At 39.6% G+C, this 26,916-nt stretch overlaps 1 protein-coding gene across 2 annotated transcripts; it reads right to left on the minus strand.

Annotated features, from left to right (window-relative positions):
* Positions 1 to 125: 125 nt before the first annotated feature.
* tarbp1 (TAR (HIV-1) RNA binding protein 1) lies at positions 126 to 26,861 on the minus strand. 2 transcript variants are annotated; one of them, XR_009328756.1, is made up of 31 exons: positions 25,822 to 26,861; positions 24,804 to 24,901; positions 24,551 to 24,620; positions 24,016 to 24,164; positions 23,867 to 23,919; positions 23,529 to 23,626; positions 23,248 to 23,383; positions 22,730 to 22,826; positions 22,487 to 22,576; positions 22,136 to 22,274; positions 21,674 to 21,770; positions 21,043 to 21,218; positions 20,797 to 20,891; positions 19,633 to 19,794; positions 19,109 to 19,302; positions 18,718 to 18,988; positions 18,421 to 18,609; positions 17,735 to 17,934; positions 17,378 to 17,449; positions 15,833 to 15,953; positions 15,395 to 15,505; positions 15,089 to 15,238; positions 14,403 to 14,489; positions 14,019 to 14,221; positions 12,768 to 12,849; positions 11,690 to 11,861; positions 9,844 to 10,023; positions 7,334 to 7,458; positions 6,350 to 6,486; positions 2,475 to 2,748; positions 282 to 415 (listed from the first exon to the last, which is right to left on the minus strand). XR_009328756.1 is itself a non-coding variant. In XM_059024666.1 (30 exons), the coding sequence occupies exons 1-30, from the start codon at positions 26,780 to 26,782 to the stop codon at positions 250 to 252; spliced, it is 4,881 nt and encodes a 1,626-aa protein (XP_058880649.1). In that variant the 5' UTR covers positions 26,783 to 26,860; the 3' UTR covers positions 126 to 249. The 2 variants fall into 2 exon arrangements, 1 of the variants encoding a protein (XP_058880649.1); XM_059024666.1 differs by lacking the exon at positions 2,475 to 2,748 and having other exon boundaries at positions 126 to 415; positions 25,822 to 26,860.
* Between the last annotated feature and the right edge of the window lie 55 nt (positions 26,862 to 26,916).

The following is a 26,916-nucleotide window of genomic DNA, read 5'->3' on the forward strand; positions in this document are numbered from 1 at the left end:
CACTGTCCTGTATACGAAGTTTTAAGTTTATATGTTCAGTTGCAATAGCATCTCTAGCTACACAAAAGCAATGCAAACATACCCAATAAAAGACAGAAGGGTTCGGATATTGAGAGAAGCACCTGTACACAAAACTTGCAACATTGTTTATTTCAGATAAATATGGAAAATAGAATGCATCCTTTATTTAAATGTTTCAGTATAAAAACAATTAAAAGTCAACATGTCTTTGGCACAGGACTGCGTGGATCACATGGTTTTCCTGCGCCTGTTCATTTGCTGGTGCGTGTACTCCCAGATGAGCAGAGCGCCGCTCACGTGCACGTTGAGAGATCGCGTGACGCCGTGCTGAGGGATTTCCACGCACACGGCCAGGTGCTGCAGCAGGTTCGCCGGGATCCCTTCACGCTCATTACTGGGGAAAGAAAAACAAAAATCTGTTCTGTTGCAGTTTCAGAAATGAAAGATCAAACACTGGTTCTGAAATGCTAAGGGTATACAGCTTCACTGCAGATATGTACAGGATGCAGCTACTTTGAAATGTTTTTTTTTTTTTTTTTTTTTTTTTTAATTTATTCAAATATTTAAAAGAGCATTTCTCATTTGCAGAAATAACAACTGTTTCAGGTTTACTAACTTACCCACACCAACTGCCACTTATGGACAGAACATAGAAGACAGAGATCTGTTTCCATGACTCCTGACTTGATCATGATATCATATGCTGTACACCACCAACAAACAGCAAGCTTCTCAAAAAATCTATATACTTTAAAATGTAGAATCCAAAATATTCAGTTTCTGCTATAAAAAAACAATTTATCATCTTTTTAATTGACTAACTGTTTTTTAATGTATTGTTTTTTTATGGTGTGCAACAGACAATTAAGTTAGAGGGGAAAAAAATCTACTGTATAAAACACAAAATTAGCTTAATTAAATGGATAGCTGAAATGTCTGTTACTATGTTTTATATGTTTTTAAAAAGCATATGTACATGAGGACTTGCAGTTTTATCATGTACATCTCAGGCACAGCACGCTATCTGTGTACTTTATCTGCTTTGTTTTGCTTAGTATCATATCAAATAATAACAGTGGTTAACTGTTGTGCAGGAAACACTGTAAACCACTCCCAAATGATTGTTGAGCAGCTCAATCACTTCCAAACCACATATGACTTAGGCTATCTGCCACTCTTTATAGCAATGTATAATAGAGGGGAAATGATAGGGGACGTACATTTTCAAGATAATTGTTCCATTCTGGCCCTGGCAGTAAAGCCAAGCTGAAATAATATTTGCTTTAAATGGTCCTACAATCAAATGTGCCATTTATTCAATGCACTGTAGCAGACAATTTGTTCTTGCCACCATATGTTTCTATCTCACCAGCTTTTAATGTCTAGTCTGCGGATTCATACCATAGTTGTTAGCTTTTACTTTTACAGAACTCCGGTATAACAAAGTCGAGCTTGCCTCCTTACTTTTTGTATAATTACACACACCAGTTGGCAGAGGATTTCTGTTTTTACTGAAGATTGTATGAACGATACACACCCACACACATTATGTATTGATTACCAATACATGCGAAGAGCCCCATCCAGATAATTATATATTAGTTGCAAATACTCCCTTAAATTTGCTAGTGGTTGTCATTTTTCAATTTCCTTTTGATTGTAGTTGAACAAACATATTAATTATGGTCACCAAATACATAACAATTAGTAATACAATTATAACAAGATCACTTTGTTTGATCTCTGCAAATACTATATAGTGCACCTCTGCATATTATAATTGAGGTACCACCCACTACCCGCAGATCCTCGGAAGACTACATATTATTTATTTTTTTATTTTAACCCAAATTGGATGAGCTGAGTTTTTTTTTGGTACAATCATGGTGTCAAACCATATTTAAAAATCACAAAATGTTGTGGAATTTGTATTTAAAAAAAATAATTACTAGTGTATTTGCCTTTAAAAATATATTGATTCAAATTGCACCCTGGAGTAACACCATACAGGCCCAGGTGCTAAGTGTCTACTGTGGCATTTGTTATCCTGTTGATTAGCTGCTGCACTGGTGTGTGCCAATGCGGCAGATGGCAAACATATATTAAAAGAACAAGCAAGCCTAGACAGGTTTCCACAAACCAACTGTTAAATGGAAAATGTTTAGACAATTAAGTGGATTCAATTAAAAATGGAATCAATGGTTTGGAGGCAGCTTAAAAATAAAAGCTTGACACAATGTTTACTGAAGCCAGGGCTAAAAAATAATATATTTAAACCCTAATAACACACACCTTCCCTGTCTAGCGTTTTTTGTTTTGTAGCAAACGCTCAGACCCTGTCATTCATGCTTCAGCTTAACATTTTCGCTAATATCTAAACTCTCGCTCCTTTCTCTGCATGTCACTTCTCCGCACAGCGCTGCTAAAATATTATCAACTATTTTCCTACTTACTCAGGTGATGCTTATCATTCAGTTTCTCTATTTTGCTGCAGGAGCTCCAACGTTAGTCTTTCCTGCTCTGTCCAGTATCCAGCCCAGCAACAGCACTGTTCAAAGCGTAGCTCCATTAACTTTATTCGCGTCTCCATTAAACAGACTGGACCTCCGTTAAAACTTTTACAGCTCCGTCAACAAGACATTGACATCCCCGTCGTCAGCGATTGCCTGGCCTTCGCTCTATTCATATCTACCACGAAGCTGTGTCCAGTGTTCTGCAGCAGTATGGCTGTATTAGAAAGGAACGGGTTGTTAAAAACAGACTGCCCGCTGAATTCGTCTTCACTCCTCGTCTGCAACCAGGCGCCCCTCCCCCGCTCAGCACCGCTCCCACAGAGCCAGCACAATTTACCGTTCCACCAGAATATTCTGTCATGGACCTCCATCAGGTATGTCCAACGTTTTAAAGACCTATCCAGCCCATTACAAACTCTATTTCGACAAGCGGCAGCTCGTGATTGCGACAGGTCATTTAACATGCTCCAACGACACTGCCTTACTGCAACTCTTTTCCACCGGTGCCTCACACACCATAGTTACCACGGCAACACCTCATCGAGTGACTACTGGGAGTGGTAAGTTGCCATGGCGACCAGGCAGCTTCAACAGGCACTGCGAACCTGAGCCTCAGTACTGCAATCTTCTGGCTTCTTGCTCAGATCTACGCATTCTTCATCTCTGCCCAAAGCCAGCCCCATCCCTGGCTCCAGCTAAACCGCCTTAACACTTAAAGACCAATATCCTCCACATACAGCAGATCTCTGCTCTCTACGGCAGTCCTCCGTTCACTACTACAGATCACCACTTCAGAAGATCTCGGCTCTCTACAGCAGGCCACTGCACACTCTGACAGCACTCCATCACTTACTTCCTCAGATCTCTGCACCGTTCTGCAGATCCTGTCCTCTACTGTTAATTGCTTCTCACTACAGCAGATCTTGGCTCCCTTTTCAGATCGGCTCATCATTGTAGATAGGAGCAGCAACCTCAGCAGCCTGCGTGAACATCAATGTCCACCTAATCAAGAGTATGGGGCGCTGGACTTCATCAGCAGTGGATACATACATTCGCCATCTCCCACCGACATTGCCATGGCTCATCAGAAAATTGTTAGCATGCCCAGAGTAGGGGCTACCTGACCACCGGGGCTACCAGAGGTTTTTCCCCTTTTAGAAGGGGTTGTTTTCCTCTCCACTGAGCGGCAGGTGAACACATAAACCATTAAACACTAACCCTTCTAACCCCTCTCTGTTTGTCTTGTATGTCTTTTTATCCTCGGATTTATGTAATGCATTGGCACGTGCTCTGTTGTGTTTCATGGTGAGGTTCTGCGGTGAGCCAGGGGTCCATTCTTTGGGGGGTAAGTGAGCCGCACTTCCCGGACCTTAGGCAAGCTGTGCTTCCTCAACCTTATTTAAGGGAGGTTCTCACCGCATGAGTCAAAGGGGACCCCCGGCCACACTATCCTTTCGCAGCTCATGCGCTTTTCTTACCTTATCGCAGTGAGGCTCTATCCTATATTTAACATTTCGGGACGTGGCCCGCTTTAATCTCTCAGTGCTCGAGTCCCAACTAACCTACCTATTCTTGTTCTTTACAGGTTCCCTGTGGGACGCTCCTCCGCTCCCGGCTTCGGAGACCGTAGTCTCGCCTCATCCGAGGGCAGCACCACATCAGGGAACTCCTTTTACTATTACATCCTTTCAGGTCTCCGCAAGACCTATTCTCGCCTCGCGAGACGGCTCTGTCGCAGCAGAGTTTTTTCTCATGTTTTCAGATCCCCGGGGCCGCAGCCTTCAAGACCAAGCCCTCTCCTCCGCAGAGGACGGCTCTCTAGTGGGGGATCTCTTTTCTATCCAGACCGCAGTCTGTTCAGAAGTTTGGGCCGCAGTCCACTTCTCTAAAGTCGGGTTCCTTCGCCCGTTACTGTCGCACTAACACCTCCTTTTTGCCTTCTCTGTACTACACTAGTCCAGGCAGCCGCCCCGTGAATTATCGTACAAATCAATTTTAGGAAAACACCTTTTTTGGGGTTTAAAATACTTTTTTTTTTTTTTTTTTACAATTTTTTTTTTTCTTCCATGCTCAACACCGATAAACAGAGAAAGATACACAGTTTTAGTTTCAAAATAACCCTTATTTGCAACATTGTATTCCATTAATCATTTTACAGTGTTGTTTTTCATTTTTAAACTGCTACAAACTATTCTGTTTTTCAAAATTTCTAAATAATTGGTTCAAGTAAATTTAAATGCAATGTCGAAATACATCAAAATAGTTATAATACTACTGCAGTACTGTAAATTCCAGTAGTAACAGTGTAAACCACTGACCAATGGTACTTGAATGGATTTAAAAGGGAATAATTAACAGAGTGTAAAGTCAAGTTATACATATCACATCACATCTGTATTAACCTATTTTATTTTAGCTTATCAAGTACCAAACACTTCAAGATCATATCTTCTTTGCTTTTCTGAACATTTCTTTCCAAACCATACTTAGGACAATAGTTCCCGCTGCATTGGCTTTTACAAATCCATTGTATTAATTCAAATTTAAAAAGAAAAGTATTAAACAGCACTGCTTTAATCAATTAAAGCAAAAAAACAAATTAAACAGTGCACCATCTAATAATCAGTAAACAAAACATTTTAGTGTTGCATAAGGTGCAGTACAATCGCATTAAATTTCCAGCTATACAAATACATTCATACTTTACAAGTGCACCACTGCATTGCACTGACATGTAGAACAAGTTACAGTATGTATTGAAGTACTCTATTCAAACAAAATGTTTTCTATCTCAGGCCTTAAGTTTGTGTTTGTTTCGTCTCCAGTCACTTACTGTTTTTTTTAGCATTGTGATTGTCGTGCATTTCGGCAAATTCAACAACGCTCAATTTCAAACCTGTTGTATAGCATTTTCGTTTTTTGTCCGACTGTCCTACTTTATCCAGTCTCAAAGACAGACACCTGCAATATTATAGCATTGCAGTTACAACGAACTGAAGACTTGAGAAGTTTACTCAGCTTTCTAACCAACAGCTGTTTGCTACGGATCCCAGGGGCGGGTTCAATCTGAATGTTGACAAGTCAATGGCTCGGGAGCGTGGAAATAAGAACATTCAGAGCTATTGTGTTAACTGTGAGGTTTTCATATTCCGAAGATAGGTAACTTTCACCTTTATTTTTATCTCCACGTACGAGTCTGGGTCGAGAAGAGGTCAGTCAAGTCTAAAGCTTACGTTTAACATTCAAGAGTAACAAATTAAAACTTAATTAGAACAGTGGTTTTGTGTTTCTACCTAGCAACATGACCTGAATGCCGTAGATCCTGAAAAAATAATCTGGTTGTTGACAGTTAAGCTTGTGTGAGTCATAATAACCGTGGCTGTAGTAATCCCATTGTGGCACTGGTACAGTAGTTTAATATTAGACACACCAGCGCATATGTCACACCTATGCCTAGAAAATTGACTCGTACAACGTTTTTTACGGTAGCTGGCCCAGGAGGCATATCTTTTGATCAATTAAATTATTTTAATTTTCATCTTCATATGGTGCTTTTCATTTCTCAGTCAATTAGAAAAGGGGGAATCAATTAGGTGTACCTAAACCTATCTGTTTCTAAATAAATTTACTGTATTAAAATTGTAACTTCCAGTCCTATTTTACCCAATCTCTAATACTGTGTATGAATAACTAAACAAACAAAAAAAGAAGCATTCACATAATGCACACTGATGATCATAAAGTGTGCTTCATGTGAGCTTCCGTACAGGAGTTCTTGATTTAGTGGTTAATTAATACAAGCCTCTAACACTCACCCGAGCAACAGTAAGGTTTTCTCAGGAAAGGTGTACTCCGTGAGACTCTGGCTCTTAGCTGTCTGTTCCACACCTACGATAGTGTAGCCTTCTGCTGTCTTCTGCTGTAGATAGTTAATCAGCTGAGGTGGTTTTACCTGTGAAGACAAAAGCACACACTGACCAGAGGGAAGACTATGGTTGCCGACAGGGGTCTATGATGCCCGAAGCCGCAGGCACCCTGAAGGTAACAATAGTCTTCCAGAGAGGCATTTCATTTTCCACTATGGCTGAGTCTGCAGTACATATTTAATATATGAATCAGTCAAGAAAATAAGTGAGGCAAGGTTGGATAGTAAATACGACTTCATATATTTTGTTTAAATACAGCTGATACAGCATAAGTAAATAAATATTGACATATATTTTGTTTAAATATAGCTGATACAGCATAATAAATAAAATAACAAATAAGTAAAAGAAAATGTACAGTAGCTATAAAAGTTTTTTTGGTGTCCAGCTCTCCGTGTCGCTTGCTGACTGCTGCATAATCCAGTTTAAATCCCGGCCATCATACTTGTTTACATCGTCGAGTCAGAAAACAGTGACAGTAACGTTTTAACCACCATTTTAGTTTATAGAGCATCTTTCTTTTGAAGTATGTTTTGTAATTCATTTTCTGCTAAATCACAGAATCGGTGTTCAGCCATTGTTGTGCAGGGGAAAGGGGCGGGACTGACAGTGATGTAAACCAATCACATGACAGACAGAGACTATTGCCCGGTGGTGTAAGGATGTCAGGGCAATAGTTCCGATAATGAGGTTTGAACCAATCACAGGCCAGGATTTCTAACCACCAATTCACTTAAAAACGCTATACATACAGGTGGTGTCCTATTGGGTTTTAAAGTGTCTCAGCGTTGGTGTGAAGAGGTCAGGTGAGTAAGACACCTACCACATTTAATTACTGGTACAAACTGCAGGCACAACGGCTGTAGCACTCACCTCCACAAGGGGAAGCCAATGTTCAGACGAAACACTGAGAGACTGGAACTGCTTATCATTTATATAATGCAGGCCACTGACAACCAAAGCAGAAGCCCCGAAGATTTCACATGTTCGACATAAACCTGATGATAAATTACACAATAAAAGTTATTCTTGCACTTCAAACAGGATTCATTGGGTTCTGTTTCCCACTGCACTGTGATAAGGAACAACCTAATCAAAGAATGCTATAAATCAAATTCATAACTACGGTAGTAACACTAAAAGAAACTCTCAATGTCTTTATTTTACACTTGTTTTCCCTGCCATTTTACATTCTCACAGCATCTGTTCATAAATATAAATCTGTTCTATAATAATCCAGAGGCACTCGCTATTGTTCCCAAAAACATCTCCTAGCTGGTTCAACTGCAGGTTCATTCTGAGAACACTTTCTTATCAATGGAAGTGCGTTTGTGCAGATAAAGCACGACAATATAACCCCTTTTCACCTTATCTGCCACTCTCGACGTCGCTAGCAACCAATAACACATACACACGTATATATATTATATATAAAACAAGACAGGTTACAGTGACTCTGCTGCTAAGCAATTGTAAACATTTAAACACAGAGCATCGTTTTTGCAAACATATATTTACCCATTCCCTTCACATAGAGTGCACATAAAGCGAGGGGAAACAAATAGGCAAATGTTTTACACAGTGGTCCCTTGTAATTTCCCAATTCAGTAATTCACAGTTAGGCCATGCTGACAGTATTGTCCAAGGGCCCTTCAATAATTCACTGTGAATAATATATTAGGCGCTTTTGATCTCAAATCACACCAGGATTTTTTTTAAACTGTATTCGAAAGAAAGAGAACATTTAGTCTGGGCATGGCTACTTTTCCAATATTATTAGTATTATTACACCGTGTAACAATTTTTTTTTTTTTTTTTGGGTTCCTGGGTATGAAGTGTTATTTCCTAATTGCTTATGCCTCAAAAGTATAGAAAATGGCTATTATTCCCCACAAACTTTGCTTTTGTGACCAGGACAGTGATATTTTGAAATTTACCTATTTTCCAGAACATTCCAGATAGATTCAGTGCTGAGTAAACTTGGAGTAACTTCTAGAACTTTCTAGAACTTTCCAGTAATATAAATAGTAGTATAAATACAGGGGCCTTAAGCACACCAGTTCAGTTTAGTTCCAGCTGCCTAAGTGGATACATATCTGCATTTTTCTGAGATGGCATCAAGGTCATAGGAGACTTCAAAATGGTGGCATTCCTGATGGGTCTCCAAGGCGGTTTTACCAAGTTTCCCTGCTATCTTTGCCTTTGGGACAGCAGGGACACCAAGGCGCACTAGCACAGCGGGACTGGCCACAACGGACGAGTTCTCTGTGGGGAGGAACAACGTCAAGTGGGAGCCACTGGTGGACCCCCGGAAGGTGCTGATGCCACCACTGCACATCAAATTGGGCCTTATGAAACAATTTGTCAGAGCTCTAGATAAGGAGTCGGCAGCCTTCAAGTACCTTCAAGACTTCTCCCCTAAGCTGTCTGAGGAAAAGGTCAAAGCCGGTGTCTTCGTCGGACCACAGATAAAGAAGATCCTGGAGTGCAATGAATTCCCCAAGAAGCTCACTAGTAAGAAGAAAGCGGCTTGGAACAGCTTTGTCGCAGTAGTTCGGGGCTTCCTGGGCAATCACAAGGCCGAAAACTATGTGGAGCTGGTTGAGAATCTGGTGAAGAACTACGGCACAATGGGCTGTAGGATGTCCCTCAAAGTCCATATCCTTGATGCTCATCTTGATAAATTCAAGGAGAACATGGGAGGAGCAAGGCAAGCGCTTCCACCAGGATATACTGGACTTTGAACGCCGCTACCAAGGACAGTATAACGAGAACATGATGGGAGACTACATTTAGGGGCTGATTCGTGAAAGTGATTTACAGTATAATCGTAAATCTCGAAAAACTACTCACTTCTAAATCTTTTGTAGTCATTTTTGTATTACTTTAGTATAAATACATGTTAATTTGGATTCATGTGTTGTTTTTTTCTGACTATGTGAACAAAGAGACACAAATTCGCCTGTTTTCTCATTGGAAATAGGTAAATTTCAAAATATCACTGTCCTGGTCACAAAAGCAAAGTTTGTGGGGAATAATAGCCATTTTCTATACTTTTGAGGCATAAGCAATTAGGAAATAACACTTACTACCCAGGAACAAAAATTGTGTTACATAGTGTTATTATTATTATTTATTTCTTAGCAGACACCCTTATCCAGGGTGACTTACAATTGTTACAAGATATCACATTATTTTTACATATAATTACCCATTTATACATTTGGTTTTTTAATGGAACAATCTAGGTAAAGTACCTTGCTCAAGGGTACAGCAGCAGTGTCCCCCACCTGGGATTGAACCCACAACCCTCCGGTCAAGAGTCCAGAGCCCTAACCACTACTCCACACTGCTGCCCTATTTGTGTTTGTATTTGATCCTACCTCCCAGGTTAGTTGGTTTGTCGATCAGTGAAGCCACTACAATGAGAGCGTTGCTGAACTTCCCCAGCCTGGCAGCTCGTTCCTGGTACAGGAGCTCCAGGTCCTGATCAGGGATGCTGTTCTTCCAGGGGATTATCTTCTTCTGCACGTCTATCCACTGGGCATCATTCTCACACTCCCCTGTGTCAGGATACAAACAACCTCTCAGTGATATTAACCCTGTGTGTTCTCTCCAGCTTTATAATGTAGTCCTACAACGCAGAAAGTCCCAGCAACAGTCAGTGGGCAGCCACAGATCCTATGACCAAGCCAATTGTCTCTTTACATATAGGAAGAAGAATTTAGAAATGCTAAAAGAAAGCAAATTTATTTAAACTTTCATAACTTCAAACCGAGAGCCATTCTACCACTGGGGGTATACAGTTTAGCTTTACACTTGGGTGTTACAAGTTTATTGAATCAAATACACAAAACACGTACCTATGTATTATGTTACATTCAGGGATGGGAGCAGAGCAAAGTAGCCAAGACGGAACAGGTGTGGTGCCGAGTGAAGCAAGGCGAATATTTTTAGCACTTTATATTTTAACACGTTGCATGTAGTCATACACTACAAATATAAAGCAAATATGCATATACAACTTACAGAAACAAACAAACACACTGTGCACAACAATTGCACAAACTGTTTCATTTTACAAAACAAAGTGCAAACAGAAACTAAAAAAAACTCTAAGTTGCGTGCATAAGGGCGTCTGTCAAGCAAATACAAAAAATAAAACCCAAAAAACACAGGCTATGGTCCTGCTGCCTTCAAACCAAAACTAAAAGCTTATTACTGTGCTGAGAATACCTCGTTTCCAGCTAAATATGGCTGCTTGTTTTCACTGCATTTTCTCAGGTACAGCTAACCAAAGATATTCTTTTATTTCTATTCTATTAAATAGAATATCTTTGAGCTAACCTTGGAAGTATTTGCGCTACGTCAAAGGTCAAACGGCATTCAAACATTGAAACTCGAGTTGCTATTGAAATAATCTTTAAAAATGCATCAATGTTCTATAAATGTGTTGGCTGCAAAAAAACATATAAAGCAGACAAAAAAAGATTTTTTTAAAACAACCTTGTGTGACAAATTCAGCGACATTTTCAAGTTTTGTAAACCTTTTAAAATTATGTTGACATACTATGGAAATTGCATGTTACTTTTTAATATTTTGCTGCCTTTAAATCAATAAATCATATACATGGCAGGCAAACCTTAAATGACAAAGTTTTTGTGTTTATCTTTACATTTCTAATACTAAGTAGAAATAATTATGAAGTTTTAAAACTTAGTAAATTGTAAATTGTAACATCATATATGCCACTGACTCGCTAGGTCAATGTACAGACTAGTACAAGTGTAAGTCAAACACCAATCATGAAGTCGGTATTTATTTGACCCCGTTGCCACAGTAACCAAATGCACGGCTCTGATAAAAGTATGACTTTACAGTGTAAAATGCTGTAAGGAAAATAAAATGCATAGTTTTCACGGTAAATTGCAAAGAAGCTGAAAACAACTTTTCATTTTTGTTTACGAAATCAGCTCTTGGCTCGCCAACGTCCACCATTGCTATAGTACACACTCCAAACACACACTCATTTTTCACAGTGCCCAAAATATTTTTAAGACGGAAAACCGTCTACAGGACGGAACACTCCCACCCCTGTACGTTTCCCCCTCCACAATTCTTCATGTTTTTCCATTAAGAAAAGAATCTAGAGAACTTGTATTCATTTCTGGCAGTGTACTTATTTAACCAATCACCACCTGCTCTCAATGTCACCAAGCAAGGTGTACCTTTGTCCTGCTGAACCCAATCTCCTGTTTCCAGGTCGCCAAGCTCTTTCCGAGGATTATTCAATGAAACTGATGAATTAGTGGGAAATTCCACTAGTTCTGAAAACTTCCACAATGGAATCCATTCATCGTCCGCAAGATCCGACAGGCTGGGAAAGGTGTAGAATATCGACTGGAATTGAACAGCAAGATATTATTTCAAGCAGGTGAACAACGTTTCCAGCAGAAATAATAATGGTGGAAGGGACTAGCATATCTTGACCTGATGCAACCTGCCAGTACAAAAATCTGTAGCAAAATACCAGATGCAATTACACTACATGTTTCTCTCTATAGCATTAGAAATACCAGCACATCTTGATTACGGCTAATTATCGTACCTGCTTTCAAATGATACCTCATTAATAAAGATTGGTATAAGATTTAGAGGGGTACAGTGTGAAAACAATAGGAAAGAATGGCAGGCAAGTGTCTTGTGCATCGCAGTGATTTCTGTCAAAACAGTACTGTACTTTCTGCGTGGGACTCTGGTCAAGAGAGATGCAGACAACGTACCAGCGTTCTTTTTAAAACGGGATTATTGGAACCTTATTGAGAAACAATCCAGAGTTCTCTTAAAAAAAACAACCTCTCTGTAATCACTAGTTTAACCATCTGTTCATTGATTTTTACAAACAATCAAAAGGTCGAGTTTTTTTGGGCTGAATCTCCGATCAAGTATTTGTGACATCCGATCTGATTTGGCACCGATGATTTTGAATTATATTTACTTTACACATGAGGAATCACAACAAATAATACATATTTTAAAAACTGAGCAGACATTAAAATTTATAACAGAATATCGCTGTAAAAGTGACGTGTTATTATTTTAGCTGGAAAACAAGTTAATAGTTTAAATGTCATTTTAATGTTGCTGGGTTGTTACTGAGGTAATCATCTTCTTTACAGCTAGATCTCAGTTGTTAAACATACAGTGTTGGACCAACAGAAATCAAAATAAATCGACAACGTCAAGAGGTGCTAAGGAAAGTTTAATAAAAAATAATTTAAAGCCAGTTGCTCTTTAAAAACTTACCTCTATACTGTAGTCCTTAAGTGGATGAAATGTCCCAAAAAAGAAATGTTCTTGAATTCTCTGCCAATTCTTCATAGCATTTCTATAATGATAAATACATAAAATATATATAATCAGTCTACCAAGGTATTTCTACCATGCTACCTGAAGGCGGCATTGAAGCTAATTATTAAAATAGTGAGTTTTCAGTTTATCAATTACTTTTCTTCATTATATATACCGCTATGGCCAAAAGTTTTGCATCACCTAGAATTTTAGGACTGAGACATAATAAAAAATAAATAAAAAATAGAAAACTATATGAACTTACTGTATTCCTCTGAATTTAAGATGCAGCCCAAATTTCACACTCTCAATTTGTGGAAAAAATAAAGTGTAAAATAAATATGCATTTACAAAGATACCTCAATTACACATATGGAGGAAGTTTGCAGCCATCTGCTGTCACACAGAGCATTAGTTATGTGCTGCTTCTCATTTCCAGTCGTGATTACTCACACCTGTTTTTCTCCTAATTTGTGAACTTACGGGGGTCTGATCAGCATTTCCGACCTGTTCAAGCTGGTACTCTTTGTTAGAAACGCTGAAACTGTAAAAGCTTCTCTTGGAATTCCCCTGGAAGCTAATGACGCTTCATTGAAAATGGCTGCCTGTATGTCATGGATGATTCGAGATCGGGCAGTAACGTTTTGGTTCGTCTTTTCTCGGCAGTCAGTCACATTGCTGTTTGTGTACTCTGTTAGTCATGTCTTTTGTTAGTGATTTTAATACACGCATCACTACTGTACTTGAATATAAACAGTAGGTTATTTTGGAGAAGCAAAAGATGGTTCAAAAACTGCATCTTAAATTCGAAGGAATACAGTAATTTAGATACTGATTTAACATCATGTAATCAAAGAAACTAGAAAATGATATCGCAAAAGTCTGCTGGAAGCCAAAATGTTGCATTTTTCAATTTGTCAGTTTTTCGTTAAGTATATGGAAAACTACAAAGCAGTATGTAATTCAATATGCTAATGTAACATTATTCAGCAGGTTTCATTCGACTTAATGATGCAAAATTAGTTAATTCTACAGGGCGATGCAAAACGTTTGGCCATAGCTGTATATATATAAAATGATTATTAACAAAACAAACAAACAAACAAACAAACAAACAAACAAACAAACAAACAAGCAAGCAAGGCCTTTCAATGTAGTATTCACAGGTTAAATATATCCTAAAAAATAAAGCGATTAAATACAAACCCAGAGCCCTGCATGTATTCCACTTGCTGCAGACAAGCCTCAATAACTGGTGCCAGAACTTTAAACTCCACATCTTCAGAGCAGGCTGATCTGCACACATTCCAGACCTTTTTCAGGGCCAACAAGGCGTACAGCCGAACCGCGAAATTGTGATTGAAACACCAGAGCAGAATGACATCCAGAGCCTTCTTCAGGTGTGTCCTCTACAGAATCAAACATAGGCATCAAACTGGTGCAGAGTAACATTGGAAACATCTGCATTACTAAAAAGGCAAATGTCTGTAAGGATTATATTCTCATCATGACAGCAAGTCAAAATGTTCTTTATTATAGTCAATGATATACATAAGCCCTTGACTACTTTCAAAGATGTGAATGTCATACCTTGTCAATGACATTCTCAAGAAGGATATCAAAGTGCGTTAAAACAGAAAGAAATGTGCAGATGCTGGTTTTAGATTTCTCTTGATCCTGCGTTTAAAAAGAGAAATATGGTCAATCTACAGGATAAAACATGAACAAATAAATAAACACACACACACTTGCCTGTGAGCTATTTCTCATGTAGCTGAAGTAAGGGAGCTGGGCACAAAACATATTTTGCTTTATCTATTTCTCATGCCAAGTCTTAAAAGCATCAGTAATTGAATGTCAATACTTTACTGCACAGGCTGCCAAGGGGCCTTGTGTATTTGTTCAGTTTCTAATATTGGGTAATTTAGATAAAGAGTGTTTCACATTTCGATCTATTCAAGAAACCTTTAACTGTTTATTAAATCACATCTATTTATTAATATTTGTTTATTTAGCAGACGCCTTTAACCAAGGCGACTTACAGAGACTAGGGTGTGTGAACTATGCATCAGCTGCAGAGCCACTTACAATTACGTCTCACCCGAAAGACGGAGCACAAGGAGGTTAAGTGACTTGCTCAGGGTCACACAATGAGTCACTGGCTGAGGTGGGATTTGAACCGGGGACCTCCAGATTACAAGCCCTTTTCTTTAACCACTGGTCCACACAGCCTCCTATATCTAATCAATACAACAACAAAAAAAGTGACTACGTACGTAACGGAAGCAGTCCCAGAAAGTGTGAAGCTGCTCGGGGTAGCAGTAGAGAGTCAGCATGAGAAACCACTCGATCAGGTATTTCACAGAAGCCTGATTGTTACAGAACCCAGCCTGGTACACCTTGTCAAGGATTCCCACAACAAACGTCTGAAGAGAAAAATAATTCAGTACAATTACAAAACCTTCAGGTCATTCCTTGGACTGTCACTTGCTGTTACGCTATTGACTCACTGCAACGTCTTATTTACAAACATCTATAAGTGGATTATATAATAATGCAATAAGGTCATTTGCACACTCCACCTCTTCGAGTTTTGGAAGAAGAACAAGGAGCGTTTGCCACAGTCTGTTCTTGACTCTGTGTTGAAGAGAGTTTGTATAGTATCGCACTTTAGATTTGGCCACCTCTTCATCCTAGGGGAGAAATAGAACACAGTACAGTACACAGTCCACTCAGATTGCATTTATTTAGGTTTACCTTCTTATAGAACAAAAAAAGATGCTGTAGATGCTATGTCTACTGCTCTGTATATGGGAGTTGTGTAAAGATAATGGGATTTAAATACTGTCATTGTTTAAACCATTAAAAGAAGGGTAAACCACAAAAACAATTATCTCTAACAGTGCGAGTCTCTTTAGTGTTAGTTTTATATAGTTCAACACTACATAAAACTCCATTCTACCTTAATATTACTGGAAATCATAAAATATTAAGCTTTCTGGTTTTTTTTTTATAAGTACCTTTTTAAGCAGTCTGAGAGCAAGCTGTTCCATGAATGCTTTATGCAGCTGGTTTAACGGATCCAAGTGGCACAAGAAGTTAATGGCACAGACCCGTGGATACTGGTCATCTCTGTTATCACTGGAATACATTATTATTATTATTATTATTATTATTTGTTTATTTAGCAGACACCTTTATCCAAGGCGACTTACAGAGACTAGGGAGTGAGAACTATGCATCAGCTGCAGAGTCACTTACAAGTGCGTCTCACCCGAAAGACGGAGCACAAGGAGGTTAAGTGACTTGCTCAGGGTCACACAATGAGTCAGTGGCTGAGGTGGGATTTGAACTGGGGACCTCTTGCTTACAAGCCAGTTTCTTTAACCACTGGACCACACAGCCTCATATAGTTCAAATACAAGCAATCTGACAAACTAATACATATATTAAAAACAAAGTGAAATAAAGTAGCTCCCGAGTGGCACATCTGGTAAAAGGCGCTCCGCATGGAGTGCAGGATGCGCATTATAGACTGGAGGTCGACGGTTCGAGTCCAGGCTATTCCACTGATGACCGTGGACGGGAGTTCCCAGGGGGTGGCACACAATTGGCCGAGCGCCGCCCGGGGTTGAGTGTTAGGTCGGCCAGGGTGTCCTCGGCTCACTGCGCACCAGCGACCCATGTAGATGCCCGGCGCCTGCGGGCTTGCCTGTAAGCTGCCCAGAGCTGCGTTGTCCTCCGACGCTGTAGCTCTGGGTTGGCTGCATGGCGGGCCTGCAGAGTGAAAAGAAGTGGTCAGCTGACGGTACACGCTTCGGAGGACAGCGTGTGTTCGTCTTTGCCACTCCCAAGTCAGCGCAGGGGTGGTAGCGGTGAGCTGAGCCTAAAAAAATACAACTGGATATTTCAAATTGTGAGAAAAACAGGTTAAAATCAATTGGCGACTGCTAAATGTTAAAAAAAAAATGAAGTATATAGCTTGCTACATTAAAGTGTTTGCAATATTAAGAATATAAGAAAGTTTACAAACAAGGAGGTCATTCAGCCCATCTTGCTTGTTTGGTTGTTAGTAGCTTATTGATCCCAGAATCTCATCAAGCAGCTTCTTGAAGGATCCCAGGGTGTCAGCTTCAACAACATTACTGGGGGGTTGGTTCCAGACCCTCACAATTCTCTATGTAAAAAAAAAAGTGGCTCCTATTTTCTGTTCTTTTCTGTGTAATTAACCCATTAAGTATCAAACTAATCTTTCTTTGAAAAAATCTGAACACAAGCTGCATTTATGTAATTTGATACATTACATTTAAACAAAATTAGATTAAGTTATAACTATATAATTAAAGGGACATTTTAAATAACAGGTAGATGACAGTTAAAAATGCTCCAAAAAATAAGTCTTCAAATGAGGAAAATGGCAATTAATGGGTTAAGAGATGCATATGTAGGATATGTAACACACATTACCATAAATACATACATGCAAGAAGTACATAGAATATGTATCCTTCCTATGGAGTTAACTGTTGCATTACCTAAATATACAGAAAATCTAGATATCCAACCTTGTTATGGCTAAATTTGCAGCACAGTCTTCTCCAAGCTGCTGGATGAAAGCATGCACATCTTGAATTAACCTGAATGAGAAAATAAATAAATAAATAAATAAATAAATAAAAATATATAGGTGAGACATTTTCTTTAAACAAATATGAAGAACTTCCAACAGTTCAACATGTCAGTGAAATAGTAATGATAGCAGTTAGTTAACCAAATGCATTTAGATTTTCATGTTATTGGTTGTTAAAACTCCATTGAAATTAAACATAAGTACGTTGTTTACATAGTATTGAACTGAGTATTAAGCTACTGCTGTACTTTTGTCAAGCAGCAATTGGCTCTTATAAAACATTTTGCAGTACCGTTGGTCTCTCCTGAAAACAGGTCCATAAACACAAGCCTCGGCGAAAAGCTCGATATGATTTAGAGCGCTTGTGAACGAATCATCTACAGGACCGTCTACATCACAAACAGAGGGCATCCACGTCTGACAGCAGTGTTTCATCAGTGTGTTAAAGACTCCTGTCTTTGTGTGAGACATGTCGATTAATTTTGAAGCCATCTGTAAAACAAAATCGATGGGAAATGCTCTTTGAATGTGTCTCAAAAGGAGATACCGTTGTGAAATAGAACATGCTGAATGATGTATTCTTCGTCTTCTTGTTTGGATTTGCTTTGTATATGATTTTCTGTTTCAGTCTTCCCAACCTGCGGATTGAAAAGCACCCCTGTGACTTCAATAGCGCCCCCAGCATGTCTCAAGTACATCTGGTACTCCATAGTGTGACCATTCACCTATCCCCCTGGAAGTGGATGCCAGAAATACATCCGTAAGAAATACCACAAAGGAACCAATGTTGTATTTCTTACATCCACAGGGGGCAGGGTTAATGGTTACACTCTGGTGTACCACACATGTGTCTAAGAGCTCTGTTGAAGCCAGATTGGTTTAAGTTGAGCACTCATGCACATAATTACACTAAAACACATTGTAAAAGAATAGCATGTGATCAGCTTTCAAAATCCAGACAAAAAGATTCAATTTTACCTCCTTCACTTTTGTAGTAATAAGGCATCCATCTTCAACAGTGATACGAAGGAGGTTGGCATCAAAGACAAATTGGATGAAGGCTTCAAGGGTTGTCCAAAAGTCCTGTGGATTGCTGTTAAGGTCTTTGACAACTTTCCAAGCCAGGTTCATAGATTCAACACACAGTGATGCGTCTGAACGCCAAATCTGCAAGACAAAGCAGAAGGAATCAATATACAGTTAAAACAGGAATCAAAACCAGCACTTGAATGTTTTTTTTTTTTTTAAACAAATCAGATTTTTCTCTGGACCCACCTTTGGAACAAGTATCTTCATGCAAGACAACACAGGCAGGACCTGGTCAGAGGGTAAGATAGCCAGGGCTTCCACTGCACACTGCAGAGTCATAGAGGGGCAGGAAACAGCAGGCATGGAATTCTGAAGATCTCCGTTTGCCTGGATGTCTGAAGATGAAGGCAGGAGTTTGGCAAATTTGTTCAATACAAAATGCAAACAGGCCCACTGATCGTGCACACACTGTGCTGCCACTCTGCCCCAGCCTTGTAATGTAGCGCCATCTTGTGGACTGCAAAAGGACATGAAAATAAATGCTGCTTAACAAGGATGGACTCCTCTGAACCTCATACTGTATATTGAGAGCCTTGAGCTGAAGTAGCTTCACAGCGGATATGGTTACTGGACTCACCCCTGACTCTCTTCGCAGGCTGCAGGCTTCATTAATGTTTGGTTTAGCTTTGCAGATGAGATGTAGTTTATTAGTGCTTTGACAGCATCAGTCGAGACAATCTGAAGGTCTGTGTTATGACTGGCGACCTCACACACCCAGGCCAAAGAGGACATGCTGACGACTTTCTGAATTTGTGTCACTAGCTGTGGGTCCTGAAGAATATAAAACAATGTCTTGCGAGTTAAAATGAAATTGTTGTAGACCACCCTATAACTCCTAAACCTGTTTTGCAAATGTCTTTTTTTAAAAGAACAAAATAAAAACCTATACAATCACTTGAGGGAAAACACTTGCGTGATCCTTAAACCTCTTCATTCATTTCATAATTATTATCCCTGTCGGCAGTAGGGATTGAAGGGTTTCAAACGACACTGATTTTCAGTTTACCTTTCAACAAACATGCAGACTTTTTATATTCATAGTGATTTATAAAATCTGAACATTGCTTCACATGTGTATGTGTGAAATTCCAACGGCCCTACCTGCTCAGTGTGGTTTGCTTGGAGGTTCAAAAGAGAGTTCTTTGTTAATGATTTAATGAAACTCCAGAAGCGGGATCCCCTTCTCCAGCCCACCACGGAGTACAGCTTCACCAGCTCGCGCAAGACTGAGATATACAAACAGCAGCGGCCCAGGTCTGAAAGCTGGGAGGAGCACACGGTTCTGTGAGTCACACTGGGGTCTACAGTTCTGAGGGTCTGCCCTTTACCTTTTAAAAAGTATGAAGAGCCAGGGACGCTCCAGGGCTGTCAAAAAACATCCCACCTGGGTTTCCAGCGAGGTCACCATGAAGAAATATTACTATGACAAACGCATTAAAATCAATATGTATAATTTACAGTTCATCACATCCCAACTGCATGTGTAATACATATTACATATTATATATATATATATATATATATATATATATATATATATATATATATATATATACACACACACACACACACATATAAATAAACATATACATGTGTATCTATACTGATGCACAATGAAAACGAAACAGTCTAAATCTCAATAGCTCATTGAGCACATACATAATGTTATTTACATTTTAAATAGCGAGCCGATAGGTTTGTTGATTGTTTGAATAGTACTTTTCCTTGGGATAACAAAATACATGATTTTAATTAAATAAAAACAGCAAAAGATATGACCGTGCCCCGCTTGAGTAATGAAGTTCACCTGGTTGCCATCGGCATGACTGAAGGCGGCCTGTCTGTGAGAGAAGTTGCCCAGAGAATGAGATGTTCTGCTTTAACAATCAGTAGACTAGTCCAGAGAAACCAGGAAACTGGCTCTGTCAGGGACAGGCCACGTCCTGGAAGGCAGAGGTCTACGCGTCAACCTTTCCAGGATTGTGTTAATGCTCAGGGAGGTCAAACCTGATGCTAACTTTGTAGTAGGTTTCATACTTCTTTGATCTGTATTTTTGTTCATATTTTCTGTGATTTTGTTTGATATCTATGTTTAAAATATTTGATTAAATCCATTAGACCCGAGTGTTGTGTTTCTTTTGTGCATCAGTATATATATAAATAAACATATAAATGCTCTACCTGGGTAATGTACGATACCACAGATTTTAGCCTTTGTCAAAAAGCTGAGCACATACATTGCAAACAAATGACTTTGCCACTTACCAAACACAACTCACTGGTGAGCCTCCGAAGAATATATTCCAGAACCTCATCAGTGGTGGAAAGTATGCAATCTTGCAAAGTAGTTAAGACAGTATCTAAATATAAAAACAAATAATGAAATTTAAGTGTATGTGCAGATCTAAGAGCATTTGTAACGCGTACAGGGCAGTGGTGTATCTTTTTAAATTTAAGATGAATGCTTAGCCTTTATACCTCCTACTAACATGTTCTAAATAACCCACTGACCATGGCTCTTGGGGCTGCTTGTAGTGTATGAGATGTGTAGCAGTTTGAAGAGAAGCTGCAGGCTCTTGTCAGTCTTCAGGACAGGCAGGTAGACATTAGTGCTGAGCCTCCGCAGAGCGTCAAGAAGAGGGTACAAAAGCTGCTCCAGTCCTTTCTGCTTCGGTTTATGTGTTTCACTGTAAGACAGAATGAGTTAACCTAACACTGCCTCAGTGTAACCTTGAACATTTACAGTACTACTGTACCAGCAAGGTATGTCGATAGCAATTATATAAACGTGTTTCCCAGTTACAGGAATACGGATGTAACATGGACTTCACAAGTCGGTCTGAATATGCATTATGAAGTTAGAAACTGACCTGTATGACCAAAAACTAAAAGTGTACCCACAGAGTAAGGTAAAAGTAAATGATAGTCTTTAAAGCCATTTCCCAAAACATTTATCGACTTGACCACAATCAGTTGCTGGTCCTCTAAAAAGCAAAATCTCCTATCACACAGATAGAATACAGGATACAATACTATGAGTAATGGTATACAGTATACAATTGCAAATGTAACTATGGTAGAATACTGCATGTTGCACCTCCTGTAAAAGTCAGTCTAGAAGAAGTCAGAAAGCATGGCATACCTCTCCAGCCCCTGTATCTCCTCCACATCAGAAGCCAAAAGAACCATTTTAGCAACAAGCTCAGCTTCAAACCAATCTGGCATAAAGCAGCTGTTTCCTAAATCAAAAGCATATAGGGTTACTGCTTCAATCTTATTTGTCTAAAATACAAAAATCAAAACTGATAGACCGTTGAATTTATTCATCCCAGGTGACATTGCTGCATGTGATGCCTGGCAGACCGTATCCTAGCAACCTGAGCAGTAAAGTTAGCTCGGGGAAACTCTCAAGTGAGAATAATAGTTTCTTCTACTGACTCAAAAGTTATTTCAAGTGATCAGGGAAACAGCAAACAAGGACCAATATATCCTACAGGGTTTTGTATAACTTATATAGGCGTGATGCAGGCTCTTAAATTTGTTCTGGAATTGCACAGAATGAATACAGGGGTATTGAAAACATTCAACCTGCATATTCCCTTACCTTCTCCCGCAGGCACCTTCATGTACGCCTCCACAAGGTGCTGTACGTACACACTCACTGCAGGCCTGCCTGGCTGAGACACAGATACACCTTCCATAGGTTTGAAAACACTGTCATTGACATGCAGCCAATCACAAAGCTGAGGAAAAAACACACAGCTCAGAATAATGGGTAAAACACTTGGCTTAAATGTTTCAACTTTAACAACACTTTCAATAACCAACTAACAGCTATGTCAACAAGAAGAAAGACTACAATTTCAAATATGCAGAATTAATAACATCGATAACTTAACAGTCTATTAACACCCATACTGTGATGCTACGAATGGATTTCTGATGATGTGTTTACCTGAGTCCAGAGTAATGTTCCTCTACTTAAAGACTCGTCTGTTTTAAAATGCTGTATGAAGTTTGCAACATCTTCAAGGGTTACCATTTGCTGAAAAGAAAAATACTGTGTTACTAGCGGATAAAGAAACAGGAGCGAACTGCAAACACACACACACACACACACACACACACACACACACACACTTCACAGCTTTCAACCTGCTTTTAGAAGGGTTACATTTCTTTTTTGAAATGCTCATACCACATGTGTCAAGTTCAAAGCGGTCTGGAGAAGGTAACACTGGGCTGCTCCCCTCATCAGGACTTGATGTGTGATCATAGTGGAACGCAAAACTTCTCTGAAAAGAGAGAACAAGTCTGAACATCCTCAAAAAAAGGGAGATTTGGCAGATTTTTCAATTGTTTTCTTGTGATTTTTAAGTAAGTGAGACACTCAGAGGAGCTCAGTGAAAGAACCCACTTAACAGCATGCTCAGTTCCGCTACTCCTGAGCAGTTCACAGCTACAGGCAGATTTCATCAGTGATCCGAGTGAACGGAAAAACTCTCGCTCAGTTACTTAACGCACCCACTGTGGTATGAAAGGCACTACACAAACAAAATAAACTGAAATTACAAAGTCAGTTGAAAAAAACAATAGGATGGAATCCTTCCTGCAAGTGTGACTTTACGAAGTGACTTAACTACATACAGCCAGCCAGCTCCATCTTATTTAAACATTTCAAAAGGAACCTGAATTAAACAGAGATTTGTGACTTACCTAAGAGCGTGTAGGCCTTCCACCCCAAAGGCTCTGCATCCCTTAACCTGTGCCAGTGCTTGAGAGATGAAAAGAATAGGCACAGCACACCAATGCCTATTGGCCAGGTTTTGAACCATCTGCAGCAAAAACCTCCCTAGAAAATGGAAATAATGATTTTTAAAAGAACAGCACACACAGAATTGTTTCAGGAAATACATAAACATTTTTAGATTTGTTTCTTTTTCCCTGCTCAGGACTTTCCCCTCCTTTCAGAAATATAAACCTTAGGATCACCTTACCTTTGTTTTCTTCTGGCAAACTGGAGGTAAATGTTACTAAAAACTTTTGCAGCTTCACACTGATTTCAGGGCAGCTCCCAATCTCTTGGTCAGCAGACCTTGTAAAGACAGAAGTTCTAGTTTATCAGAATTAAATTTAATACATTTTTGTTTAAAACAGGTTTTTACGATCAGGTGTAGCATTGAGTAGATAACTGGCTTAGATTAAAAACTGGGATGGATCAAACTGCTGTGCAAGAGGAATCTTATTTCCTTAAAACGTTTGGAGATATTTCAAATTCGATTTGGTAAATGTTATTTGAAAAGGAACAACTGCAACACATGTGTCCATTGCTTACCTGTTAAACAGTGTGCTTTCAGAAAGAATATCCACGAATGGGCCGACAATGAACTGCAACACATGAGGTCACGGGTTACTCTTTCTAACAAAACTATTCTGTCATCTAAACTGTGACGGGCATTAACTGAAAAACACATACAAGCCTACCTCAGCAAACCCTTGTGAAAACACAGGATATTTCATCACGTGAAGACTCAAAAGATGCAAGACACCTTCCTTCATCACTGCTTTATTTTCACTATCAAACATCCTTCTGTACACACAGATGAGCCAGGAGATATGGAAGAGTGGGCAGTCTAAATTAGATTTAAAATATGCTTGTGAGAACAGGATTCATTGCCATTGCTTAGTTCAAAATGTATTCAGAAAAAGGCATACAAGAAAACAGTAACATGAATACAAATACACTGACTTGCAATAGTTTGCAAAGCTGTCATGCGATCCACTAGAGCTGTATAAGCTATATCAGACTTGTGTGCAATTATTCAGCACCAATCACAGCAAATGATTTCACAAGGGGAATGATAGTGTAACCAGCTTGTCCTTCAACGCAGTAGATCCTTTGGGCCAGTATGCATATTTTCTTGCACTTAATTGTTTAACAAACCAAACCCGATATTTGTGATAAAAAAATGTGTATTAATGTGTGTAATAATTAATATCTAGAGAGAAAAACAATTACCTTGGCTTTCTGAAACAGTTGCCTCAATTAGTTTGTTTATCTTGTGCAAAACAGGCATCACAAGATGAATCTGGAATTTACAAAGAGAGATTGAGAAATGTACTGTACATGAACTTTGAACAGCCAGTGCTATAACAATGGAACCAGGCAGAAAAAGTTATCCCGTGCTTTAAAAGAGCCACACTGATATGGCACACAGTACATGACAAGTGTTAGTTTATTGTTTATATGTTTTCCTTTGTGTGCACCTTACTTGGGTTTCATCCAAGGTCTCCATTATCAGCATGTAATCTTCCCAAAAGTCCACAATCAGACGATTCCTCTCTGGGGACCACCAGAACAGGCTGACAGCTGAGGGGGAAATATACAGATTGCACTTGAGCTCTACTCCACTGCAAACTACTGACACCACTTACCAGACAAGAAAACTGCAAAATGTAGTATTCCAATGTCAAGCTTACATTCACAACAGCATGCAATACATGTTACAGTATATCTGCTACACAGGCATGGAGTGGAATGTAGTATTTTTGGTAGGGTGACCATTTGACTCCATGTTGACAGTTTGGGACAGTTCACGCTTTTTAGCTCAAATCGCAATGCATTCTGGCAAGTGTAGTCCTACTGCTTAATAAAAAAAGAGACAAGGTAAAGGTACCTTAGACAGGTAAAAGGTACTAGAATGCATTGGGATGCGAGTTGCACAGCCCGAACTGTCCCAAACTGTACCGGTGAACATGGAGCCATATAGCCACCCTATTTTTTGTGAAGTACAAAACCATAGTACAGCAGTATGGGGACTTGGCATTACTACTAAAATGTCCTGTGTTCAAAACTATGTAGCAATATGGTTTTCTATGGGTGCCAGTGACTGAGCGGCATTACCCACTCTAAGTGGCATGTTCAAGAATAGAGAAGATGCAGCAGTGTGGAGTAGTGGTTAGGGCTCTGGACTCTTGACCAGAGGGTCGTGGCTTCAATCCCAGGTGGGGGACACTGCTGCTGTACCCTTGAGCAAGGTACTTTACCTAGATTACTCCAGTAAAAACCCAACTGTATAAATGGGTAATTATATGTAAAAATAATGTGATATCTTGTAACAATTATAGTCGCCCTGGATGAGGGCGTCTGCTAAGAAATAAATAATAATAATAACGGAATAACTTGTAACGTGTAGTGCAATAACTCTTTTTATCACAGGAGGTGTGTGTGTTTGACTATATGCTACAGTTCCACTTAACGTATTGTCACGAGTTAATTTCCATACTTACCATTATCAGTGGATTGGCAACTTTGGAAGGCACTTTTCATCTCCTCTGAAACCGCTACAGATCTCTTCAGCAAATACAAAGCCCTTTTTCGCGACACGTTATCCCGATGCGTCAACCCTTTCTGCACCAACTCCCAGAAACCTTCGGAAACACGCAGGTCAATGGTTTCTGTTGCATCTGTGTCTGCGCTGGGAAGCAGGTAGTCAGAAAGTGCAGTCAAACAAAGCAAAATGCGTGTTGTGGCTCCTGGGCTGTTATCTACTGCCTGCCACGCGTTCAAGCTCTCCCAGATCCGGATTACACTTGACTTCTTCAGATGATTATTATTTAACAGAGAAAACAGTAGCTTTACCACAACCTTTGACACGACTGCGTCCTTGCCTGTCTTTATGCAAGTGACAGCTGCGCTTTGCACCTTGTCCACCACATGAATCTGCTCGGGACGCAGGAATGGTACTGCACAGGCTATGACCTCAATAGCCGTGTCTACATCAAAGTGGCTTGTCGCTTCCAGACTCTCGTTATCGCCGGATGACAGGAGCACAGGCACAGCGACAGCGGCGAGTTTTTCAGTTAGGTCATTCCCACACAGTTCGGCACAGCAGCTGATTAAATCACAGAGAGCGCGCATCAGACCCGCATTTCTACTAAGAGCACCATTGTTCTGCTCTTCTGTATAACAAAGTTTACTCAGCAGCGGCAAACATCGACTGCAAACGATATCCTCCAGCTTCTTACGAAAAGGTATCCACTTTACTGTGAGGTTATCATCTGCTTTGTCCCCTACTTCGAACATCTGCTGCTGCTGCAGGCTCTTTACTTTTTTGATAGCAAAATGCAAAGCGTCCACCGTCTCTCTTTCTGGTATACTGTCACATTTTGAATCCCAGCTTAAAATCTCGACCAGAGCGCATGGGTCGTGGCACTGCAATAAAAGAGCATCAACTAAAACGGAATTCATTACGCTTATTAGAAAATGTAACGGTACTAAATGTCAAACACGTTAACACAAATCAGCACTTCCGGTACTCCACGTGTTTAGTAGGCTGGACTTGGGAATACGCATGCGCGTCAGGGACTGGTTGGCATGTGACA

The sequence above is a fragment of the Acipenser ruthenus genome, chromosome 5 (assembly GCF_902713425.1).
Source record: "Acipenser ruthenus chromosome 5, fAciRut3.2 maternal haplotype, whole genome shotgun sequence".
Taxonomy (NCBI): Eukaryota; Metazoa; Chordata; class Actinopteri; order Acipenseriformes; family Acipenseridae; genus Acipenser; species Acipenser ruthenus.